Source organism: Oryza sativa, chromosome 4 (genome assembly GCF_034140825.1).
Source record: "Oryza sativa Japonica Group chromosome 4, ASM3414082v1".
Taxonomy (NCBI): domain Eukaryota; kingdom Viridiplantae; phylum Streptophyta; class Magnoliopsida; order Poales; family Poaceae; genus Oryza; species Oryza sativa.
This window is the reverse complement of record NC_089038.1, coordinates 28,649,871-28,661,408: the sequence shown is the minus strand read 5'-3', so window position 1 is coordinate 28,661,408 and position 11,538 is coordinate 28,649,871. Positions and strand designations below refer to the sequence as shown.

At 41.5% G+C, this 11,538-nt stretch overlaps 1 protein-coding gene across 1 annotated transcript; it reads right to left on the bottom strand.

Moving 5' to 3' along the window:
- Positions 1-10,257: 10,257 nt before the first annotated feature.
- LOC136356000 (uncharacterized) lies at positions 10,258-11,503 on the bottom strand. Its single transcript, XM_066309323.1, has 2 exons — positions 11,049-11,503; positions 10,258-10,968 (listed from the first exon to the last, which is right to left on the bottom strand). Exons 1-2 carry the CDS (start codon positions 11,376-11,378, stop codon positions 10,456-10,458), a joined length of 843 nt encoding a protein of 280 aa, XP_066165420.1. The 5' UTR covers positions 11,379-11,503; the 3' UTR covers positions 10,258-10,455.
- Between the last annotated feature and the right edge of the window lie 35 nt (positions 11,504-11,538).

The window sequence follows — 11,538 nt, the reverse complement described above, 5'->3', positions numbered from 1 at the left end:
GATTTGGGGAAACGGAGACCGGTTTTAAAAGGAGGAAGTGGGATGTGTAGTGTGTACTGGTCTTGCAGGATCACCTGGGAACGCGCCACCGCGGGTAGGCTGGCTGTGTCAAGTGACGAGTACGTCGTCCTCGTGTGGTTATATACTACTGGCTTGGGCTTGGCAACACCAACACGTACGAGGGCGCCCGTGAGAGCCGCGCGTTCCTGTTCGGGCACATTGACTGCCCCGTGCGTTGAAGCCTTGCAGGGAGCGCGGACTGGACGTTACGTTGGCGACGTTTTCGTTCGCTGGGCTTTGGGTGCTGGCGTTTTATGGCAGAAACGCGCGTGTGTTTTCTGTGATCGGGTGGAGTGGCGGACAATGGTCCACGCCGGCGGGGGCTGGCTCGTCGGTGCGGGCCCGATTTGTGTGGTCTACGGGTGAATCCTGCATGCATGATCTCATCTCACGAGGCCGTGCAACGCCGGTGCGGTGCTCCCGCGATCGATCGATCGCTCTCGGTGATCGAGGCGTAGCCGCGTAGGGCATAGACGCATAGTCCGCCTTCAAGCGTGTAGGACGAGAATCAATCAAAAGGTTCAGAAACTGTGCGGCATCTTTTCGCCAGCAGTTAGCAATGGCCCCGATGTTGGATCTCGCCTCGTAGTCGTTCATCATTGGGCCTCCTCCCAACCATTTTCTGGCATTTGTTCTTTCCTCAACTGGAGCTTTTTCTATCGCGCTTCGAAGTCCTAGCCCAACGCAAACCTTGGTAAATGCTGGAGCGATGCTAACCAGATCCTCTATCCATCCATCCATCCATCCATCCATCCATCTATCTATCTATCTAGAGATTTGCTTTAATCCAACAAAAAGTAACTCGAGGTACCGCATTATTAGATCCAACGATCGGAAACGATTTGATACCGTGATGTACCGGTACCTCGAGATACTTTTTGTTGAACCGGAGCAAATCTCATCTATCTATCTATCTACGGGCTCGCCTCTTGGGGCCAACCTCACTCTGGTGGTGAGGAAGTCAGTCAGGTTAGAATAGAACTGGCTGAAGCTTTGTTTTTCCAAAGATAGGATCTCATCAGCACCAAAAATTCATTCATTCATCCTATCCTTACGAGAGTTAGATATATGAGATTGCTCTGACGCCAAAAAAAGGGCAGCTACGTCTGAGCTAACTTAGATATGTTTTAGTGAAAGATGGGCTTGTTTTCCAATAAGTTATAGTCAAAATATTCAGGAGTGGGTTCAAGAATGAAGAAGGGGTCTATCTATCTATCTATCTATCTATCTATCTATCTATCTATCTATCTATCTGTTATATACGATCAACCTCCATCTAACTATATATCTATCTACTGCCTCCTCTCTCTCTGTTGTTTTTGCATGCATTTGACTTAAAAATATATAATTATCATTTATTTTTCTAACTTGGTTTGTCATTAAAAGCACTGTAAGTATTATTTGTATTTTTCGTATACTTGTAGAAATTTTATTAATAGATGGTTAAACATATGTCTACAAGTCAACGGTGCGATCTATTCAAAACCTGAGGTGTACATAGATAGCTTGAAAATAAGCTACCACGCTTGCTCTAAAGACTTATGAATTCCTACGTTGATCGAAAGCATTAAAAGATCACCACGTTCGCTCTGGAGACATAGGAATTCCTACATTAATAAAAAAAATACTGACACCGTTAGATTTTGGTGAGTATAAATTATAACGACGCAGATTGATTTGTATACAAAATAGAAATGTACCTATAAAAGCATAAGCTAAGATTTGTATCTTACATTTAATTCTATTTTAAAAATATAGAATAATTAAGAGTATATACTTGTATTTTCAATTCTACAAAATAATTTAGATTATATTTTCAGTACCATATAGAAATCGTAATTATACTTATAGAAATAGAAGATAATAGTAGTATATAAAAAATAATTATATTTCTATTTAGCCTCGTTTAAAATTCCACGGGAAAATCATTTTGTATAAACTTACATCCCTGATGATGCCTGTCCCCAACTAATATTTTGGCAGCGCTCTATCAGCACAGTTATACGCTCAAACGCCCGTCAACCTTTCGCCAGCTACCTCGATGAACAGACCAGACCGGCCACGCCGACAGGTAGCATCCATTACAGTTCTGTGCCAACAAAAGGTTTTGTCTAGTGTTGCCTCTCCTGTCAAGAGGTTGGGCACCGGCTGGCCCAACGTAGTCGTGCACGGTGCACGGTGCACCCCAATAACAATGCTCAGACTTCAGGGTTCACATCAAAGTTGCATACCTGTTCATAGGGTTTTACTGAAATCTCGCTATAAAACACACTCGTGCAGAGTATGATATATGCATACACATGAAGCATTAGAATTCAGGCAGGTCGGCGCGCGTGGATCATGTGGCTGCCTTGATTAACGCAGCACGCGAATGCGACGGCGAGCACGAAGAGGGAGGTGAGACTGCGACGAACTCCGGTCTGGCTATGACCGATGTGTAGTTCGCCCCTTGGACAACCGATCGGCTAGCGAGCAACAGCAAGTATATGCACGGTCAGAGCTCTGAATCCCGAAGAACCTCAGAACCACGCATCTAAGAGCTTTGGATCGTAGAAATAAAAAAAAAGAAAAAAGAAAAAAACACAGGATTGTGATAAAAATCTAAGTGTAAAACAAATGATTGTAAAACACGAGAAAACACAGTAATGATCAGATGGGAGAGATTGAGACCCTGTTTAGATGGGACTAAAACTTTCAAGTCCCTATCACATCGGATCTTTGGACACTAATTATAAATATTAAACGTAGACTATTAATAAAACCCATCCATAATCTTGTACTAATTCGCGAGACGAATCTATTAAGCCTAATTAATCCATGATTAGTCTATGTGATGCTACAGTAAACATTCTCTAATTATGGATTAATTAGGCTTAAAAAAATTGTCGCACGGATTAGTTTTTATTTATGTAATTAGTTTTGTAAGTTATATTTAATACTCTAAATTAGTGTCTAAATATAGGGACTAAAGTTAAGTCTCTGGATCCAAACACCACCTGACTTAAAGGAATTTTTTCAGAAGATTGGATCTCTCTTACTAAATTTCCTCCAAAACCTACGTATAATGAGCCGTTTTATAGGAATTTTATAGGATTTTATAAACTCTAATCCTTTGAATCAAATGATCACATATAAAATTTTCTCATACGATTTTAATCTTATAAATATTTCTCCATAATTCTTTTGATTCAAAAGACCATAAAAGTGTCTTATAGCTCGTGAAGCCAACATTGCTCTGGTCTCTTAATTTCGTCTCAACGACGCTAGCTGCAGTTCTCTTATGACCTGATTTGTCTTTTCAAGTTTGAAATGCCATCATATCACAAGATAGTGGCATGCATATAAGAGGTAAATACGTAGAGCTCTGCATATGATCAAAATGATTTAAGGAAAAAGTCAAAGTTCAAAGCCATGACGGGTGTTTTTCTTACATTACTTGTGTGTTGGTGGAAGCAATTTGGGACACAAATACTCTGTGCTGCTCACGGTAGGAAAACGACATGTTGAACGTCGAATAGAAGATCATCACCATCACACGCGTCATCAGCAACTCATCACAATCGTATACAATTTTATAATTAATCTAGCTGAGAGTATTATATCGAAAACATGCACAGTTTATACAAGCGAGTGTAATTTAATCGGCCGAAAAGCGAATTATAACTTTTGGCATCTTCTTTGACTTGGGGTAGCTAAGCTACATAAGCAAGGTACGCGCTTCAATTAGGTAGACGATCATATCCTGTGACTTGCGATTGAAGCTTTTCTTCCAAAATGTGCTCCTTGTGATACATTTATTAGGGTTGCCAAGCGAAAAATAGTGGTTTTTTGCCCGTCCATTGCGGCCTATTGCTGATATTGATTCAGGTTTGGTGTATTTAAACGTGTTCGACAAAGATGCAGCCAAGAATCAGTCAATTCGTGGATTTATTGAATTGTTGAGACTTGATAGCATGACTTGTTTATTTTGTGTGCAAGTTTCTGCCCCCACAAAGCAAATCCCAAATGGATATATACTTGTACTCTACTGAAAATTCTGTGACTTTTGATTAGGACTAGTGATCAGATTTGGAGCACACGACTATAAGATAGGCAGTTGTTTAATATCGTGTATGACATCATGGTTTGGTCTTGTGTAGATAGAAACAAACGGGGCCGTTCGGCTAGATTAATTTGTTCCTCACAAAGATGCCACGAAGCAGTTCTGACTTTTGACTACATATCTGCCTGATTTGATTTATCCTTCAATCATATATATATATATATATATATATATATATATATATATATATATATATATATATATATATATATATATATATATATATATATATATATATATATATATATATATATATATATATATATATATATATATATATATATATATATATATATATATATATATACTAACAAAGTCACGTAAAGTTATTCCGAGATAATATTTAAATCAGATTTGATGTTTGAAGTACACATGCGAAAGATGATGTTTGAACTCTCAGCATGCATAACGACTCAAAGATTAAGACATAAACTAGTAATTTAGAATAGTAATCGCAATCATATTTGTTTAGACGCATGAGGCTAATATAAGAACCGCCGTTCGGTAGGAGATGAAAAGCATGGCAGCATGCATGCCCTTTGCTAGTACAACTACAAGCGTACAAACATTAAGCACTGTGCAGTGATGAACCATACTGGAAAAAGTGATCCCCCCCCCACACAAAACCCCCTTCACATATTCGCTGCTAAAACCCTCATGGCCTCATATATCCATTTGTGTAAACTAAAGGAAAATTAGTTCATAATGTTTGATCTGTACATGACCAATCATATATACTACGGAATACAGTACAAGCTAGAAAGTAGGCCTCCAGGATGACAACAATTTGGTTCATGAAAACCTATGCTTGTCCCTTTCTGTTCACTCACGAGGATAGCGTGGCATGGACCGTCACTCGATCGCTGTCGAATCTTTTGCCGGATGAATTCATACGGGCGCACCGATGCAAACATTATAAAGCAAGCGCAAAAACAATGCCAGCACATTCCTCTGGCCGCAGGTAGCATATTCAGATTGATTCTGCTGTTACCTAGTAGAGTCCAGCTTCCCTAGACACAAGAGATGCAATTACAACAGCTTTCCGAGGCAAAAGAAGTATAGACACAAGAGACTCAAATCAAACAGTTTAGCTGGTAGGTTACGGTATTTACAGTCTGAGAAATATAGTTAGTGCTACTAACAGCCCATATAGGAATATAGGATAGTGGTCCATGAAGAAATCCTTAAAGACATGGGCTTTATGGACTCTTCTTTAAAAGGCCTTGCCTCACTGTCCCATCCCGTTTTACACTGGGACTTAGGTATATTGGGCCTGCGGCGTAAGTATCACACAGGCACAGCGCACACAGCCGGAATAAGTCCATTTTGACACCTTCACTTAGTTGCCGAATTTGTTTTGTATTCCTGAGTACCACCGGATATCTTGACCCCTTAACCATAAAATTCGGATTTGAATCCCTCGAAGATTTTAGAGGAAAATCTCGATGGCGTAACGTTCACGTGGCATCCCAGCCATCAAATAATTTTTTTTAAAAAAATAGGGCCCACCTATCATCATATTTTTCTACTAACCTCTCTCTCCCCCTTTCTTCTTCTCGGCGCCCAGTGCAACACAACTGACAGCAGCAAGGTAGCAGCGGGTGAGGGAGCTGGAAAGGGGCTAGCCGCGCAAACATGCGGCCGCTTTCTCCCCTCCTCAACCCCCTCCCCCCCCCCCAAACCAACTTTTTTTGTAAATTTATTTGATGACTAGGATGCCATGTTGACACCATGTCAACGAAACCGCTATCAAAACCACCGAGAGAATCAATTTGCATCAGTTTTAATAGTAGCGGGGTCGAGATATATCTGGTATAGTGGATTAGGTTTCAGGGTTTACGATATGAATCAGGTTCGACCACTAGTTAGGCTGTGTTCGGAACAATCTATTCCCAACATGCACAGTGCACACAGAAAACAGAGTAGTCCATTAGCGCATGATTAATTAAGTATTAGCTATTTTTTTTAAAAAAAAGATCAATATGATTTTTTAAGCAACTTTCGTATAGAAACTTTTTATTAAAAAACACATCGTTTAGCAGTTTGAAAAGCGTGCGCGCGGAATACAATGGACAGAGGTTGGGAACCCAAGGTTCTAAACACAGCCTTAGGTTTAATAGTATAGCACACTACTAACTCCAATTCATCTATAACCAATCTAATAGTCGATACATACAATAGTTACTTACTATACTATTAATATATGGTCTCACCTGTCATACACACATTGTGTTTTGAAGTCCGCGCTGCAGCTGACTATAGATCTGTTAGCCCGCTGCTATTCTCTCTTATCTTTTATCTCATTAAAATATGTTTATAGCTGGCTAATAGTGTGCTATTGTGCCTGCTCTGAAGGGAATCAAAATGAACTTATTCACACACAGCCTTCATCTCCGCGTGGGCCGGAGCGCCGTGGTCGGGTTCGCGGGGGCTAACGTGGGGATTGGCGGCGCCGAGCGCAAGGGCGTCTCGTCTCGTCTCGTCTGTCGTGTGAGGTGTGACACACCGTGCTTATGCTGGAAGCGAAGTCGTCGTCGCCACCCGCAGAGCGCGCCGCCGTGCGGCGCCTGACGAGTCCAACGCCCGTGAAGCTGCTGGAATCCCCGGTTGTCGTGGTGTGGTCGCTGTGCGATTGCGCCGTTTCCTCCAGCACGACTGAGCCCTCTGTCATGTGCTATATATCCTTCTTTTGCCTAGGTACACCCAACCCAATCGCACACTGCGTCCCTTTCACGGCAGGAATCGCAGGATGTCGACGGCCGAGAGTATATTTCTGCAATTCTACGGTCCATTCTTGGTGTATTCGCGATGTCGATCGGCACTAACTACTAGCGTGCCCTGTAACTCGTTAAGAAAAAAAAAGGAGCGAAAAAAGAGAGATGGAGAAGCCATTGGTCGAGGAAGTGCGGCGTCCGTGTCACGACGCTTGATTCCTTTTCTTTCTTTTTCTTCTTTAGTTTCCTTTTTGAAGTAAACGAGAGATGCGTTTGGTTACCCGGTGCAGGAGGTAGCTCATGCGAGATCTTCCTCGACAAACGCCATGAGAGACTGCAAGTGCAGGTACATCGTGAGAGACCAGATCTTGTCCGCAGAGATTTCCTTGTTCAGTTGTTCTTCTCATCCTCTGCCGTTCATCGCCTCGCAGAAGCAGGCAGCATCAGTGTGTCTACCTCTCGTACAACGCAGCAGAGGACGGTCGTTCTTTGGGTGTACACCACATGAGTGAAACAAAATCCGTGGAAATGTGCCTTTTATTTGTAAAAAAAGAGGGACCATTTCCATCATATCTCCTTCCACTTCCTCGTCTTTATTTCGCTTGCTTCTTTCATGCTTGCTTTCTGCCGCGCAAGTGACCCGTTGTTTCTTTCAGTTCACCGACCGAACTGATGCAGCATGCGCTGCTCATTGCCTCAGGAAAATTTCAAGCTGGCTCCTTTTGACAAGTCTACACCTGACAAATGGCTTTGGTTACCATACCACACGTTTATTTTTCTTTTAAGGTTGGAATGCTTCAGATTATTATTATTATTTTGTCAAACACTGCATTAACTAACCGTGCGAGACCTGTGCCAGCCCTTGGTCATCACTCACCAACCATCAGGAAATAGGTATGGTAGTTGTACAACTAAGTTTTTGTCCGGGTACTCTCATGTGGATTGTGAACGAACGTTGTTTTTTCGTGAACATCCGTTGACCTATGACGTTTAAAAACTTTTAATTATACGTACTTTGGTAGTAGGAAATGTCCTTCAAAAATAACATTGGGTAGGTTACTTAACTACTTCAGGAGAAAATGTTCTCACACTTTGAAGTGGATTGTACATTCTCATTAAGAAACAGTAGGGAGTAGCTATTGTGCTATACAATAGTGGAAACATACATTGATTCCTGATAACGACTCAAGCTGAAGCTACCTAACGTCATCTTTGATTTTGGAGTGCTACGTCAGTACGTAATAACGATCGATAGATTATTTGGGTTGGGCAGAACGGTACAGATTTGAACCCCATGATATCTCAGTTGTTTTGTGGTAAGCAAATAAGCAATCACATGTCTCACAAAAAGGATCCACTCGCAACAGTACTGCATGGCTTTTATGGAATCTTGTCTATCGGCTTTAATGAAAAAGAATGAAATTTGGTACGCAAAACAAATCTTTTCCTCCTTTAATTTTGACTACGAGGTCTAACTAATCTTTCTTCCCTTTTGCTGAGATGGACGTGAGCACTCGATGTTCCGGCGATAATTATAACCTAGACTAAATGACTAATATGTACTACGGAAGCACTAAAAAACAGTGTAGTGCCGTGCAATCCTGTATCTCCCACCCACGTCGTAGCTAATCGTTGAAATCATGCACGGGATTAGTCAATAGCCTTAGAAATTTCTGTAACCTGGGTGTTGAAATCTGGTTCTGCATTTCAACTGTCTCACCAGTCACCAACGAAGCAGGACACGTCGTTGATGTTTAGCCATGGGGAGAATGTTATCGAAGGCCGGCATGCGTGATATCGTGATTTCGTTACCGTTCTCGATCGTCTGTGGCTCTGTGCACTATGCAGACGCCCGTAACTATTGAGCTCACACCACATGCGTTTATACCAAAGAGGGGTTTTGGACCATGCATGGAGATCAGCACGTGTCGTTTGAAACCACGTGCATTGACGCAATCAATGGGTTTTCTGCAGATAACCATGCATGCAGATCGTCCGAATAATTATATGGAACTGCTAAATAACAATATAAAAAAATATAGGCCTAAACACTGATACAGAATCGGTTTTCCAGACGAAGGAAGACGATCTTCGCATGCGCGGTTGGGTGAGCCGCATGCATGAAAATTAAATATCTGCGAAAATCACCATTTTGTATTCGACGGGATGTGCTTCATGATTCGTGATAAAACTCCTTCACTAGCTCCTTAAGTATTGCAATTACTTTTTTATCACGGGATGTGCTTCATGATTAATTCGTGCTAAGACTCTTTCACTAGCTCCGGTGATTCGGATGAACTCTGACCGCTGACAGTGATGTAGGATCGAGATATCGATTAGAGAGGAGTGAATAGGCGATTTAAAACTAAATGACACCTAATCAAAACTAACCTAAGTTGCTACGCTTGGTGAGGATCAACTCTAACTAAGCAACTAAGTTATGTTTTGCAAACTTAGGGTGATAGTGGCTCAATTATATCTCTAGGAAAGTAAATCACTCCTATGTCAATGTTTAGCAATCCTAGAGTGATATGATCTCAAGTTTGTCTCTAGAAAAGTAAATTGCACAAATGTAAATGCGACAATCAAATGAGAGAAGGAGACAAGAGATTTTTCACCGAGGTTCGGAAACTCGCCGGTTTCCTACTCCCCGTTGAGGCGAGCCCAACTCCACCGCTCAACCACGAAGCCACCGCACGCTCCCTTCGTCAAGGGGTGGGCAAGGCGGGAGCCGGCCCACGGAGAGGACTACCCAAGCCTCGATCACTAGGGTAGTTCTTCCTTCACTCCGAAGGTGGTGAACTCCAAACCACTCACAAACGGGCACCGGGCCTCCTCCACAATCTTCTCGGAGAGATCACCGGGCAACTTCTCTACAAACCGTCTAGGAGGCGATAACCTCCAAGCATGTGTTTGGTTTGGGGATGGGATGGGATGGGTTGGTTCCATCCCTGTTTTTTGGAATGGGATGGTTCTGTTTTTTTGTTTGGTTGAAGGGATAGAACGAACCCTGTTTTTAGTTTGGTTTGAGGGATATGATGGGTTGGAATGATCCTATCTTTTGTTTGGATGGAGGGATGAACATGGGATGCTTGGATACAATTACCTCCACACATTAGTTGGTGAGGTTACCTCTCATAGTCTACAAACTACAAAATAATATTTCTACATGATGACCACACTATATAAAAAATTAAAATACCCTCCATATCACTATTTTTGAAAATAAGCTCCAGCAACTTCATTTCAGCATATTGGACAAGCTACAGAATAATGACAAGCTACCCAATAATGAACAATACTAGCAGTTCCATAATCAACCCCTCAAAAAACAATCACACATAATTAGCTCACATCTGATCCCATTTCAACCCATACATAGAGTCCAAGCCAAACATAATAAGAAGTTTCAAGTCGTGCACATAATAGCAAATTAAGGTCTTACACATAATAGCAAATTTAAGTCTTGCACCTAAGAATTCTCGGCCTTAAACATATTGGCAGTACAAAGTCATACATGATCATGGGCCCACCGGCAACACATAATACCAAAAGAACTACCCAACTCATCTAACAACGCTACATTGATCCAGGAAACTTCTCATTAATGAACAAGTGGACCCAATGTATCTTGTTTTCGAAAGGAAGTCCATCAAAAGCTCTAGCAATGTGAGGGTTGGCAACCAAATGAGCATAGTAAACAGATACATGGATCTCCTCAAACCCAGGAAGGCTTTTCAAGGTTTGAAATAAACCATCTGGCAGTTTATTGTCTGGCTCAGCGACCTTTAGTATAGCAGAAGCTAACTTGTCACCAACACTGGTGAATGCACCAATCAGCCCATCATCTTCAATTTCTTGTGTTCTGGCTTTCTTTGGCTTGCTTGCAGATGATACCTCCGCACGATCATCAGTAGTGGCAGGGCCATCATTTTCCTCTTCATCATTTTCAGTTTGGACATCCTCTGTTCCTAGGACTGAACTTGAGTCCTTTGCATACTTTCCCGTAGCCATGGTGCTACCAAATATTGTAAGCATCTCACCATAGTGTGCAAGAGGTTTGTTAAAATAATCAGCATCAGCCTTGTGATCCTTCGGTGAAACAAAAATTTTTTTTAAGTAAATGCAATAAAACAAATGAATGGAATAAAGCACTAGGTCAAGACATTTACCTCAATATAGCCATTGTAGTGCTCATCATCAAGAGTAATGATGAAATTTTTCTCATCCCAACCAGCGGCACTCACTTTCCTAAGCCTATTTATCTTTGTAAACTTTCTTTGCCATGTCTTCAAATGATTCTTAATTTGCTCACCCGTGAGAGTGATGTTAAACCTTTCATTCACAGCCCTAGCACATGCATTGAGATGCACTGCCTTGAAGCCAGATGAGATCCTTGTGCCTCCGGCCACAAGATTGGCAAGGTGTTTGAGCATGAAAGATGACATAGCTGAGGTCCATGAAGCATGGGTGCTTCCTCCCTTGCCACTATTGTTGTCCATTTTCTACCTGCTGTCAAATGAACCAGAAAATATCCATTTAGCAATATGTAAACCTAGAAAGTGTCCATTCAGCAATATAGTAAACAGAAATTGACCATTCACCAATATAGTAAACAGAAATTGTCCATTCAGCAATATAGTAAACAGAAATTGTCCATTC

Excerpts from the sequence above, each read along its gene's own strand:
- LOC136356000 (XM_066309323.1), bottom strand. The coding sequence starts at position 11,378 with ATGGACAACAATAGTGGCAAGGGAGGAAGCACCCATGCTTCATGGACC. Across the intron at positions 10,969-11,048 it reads ACTACAATGGCTATATTGAG|GATCACAAGGCTGATGCTGA; the intron begins GTAAATGTCTTG and ends GTTTCACCGAAG.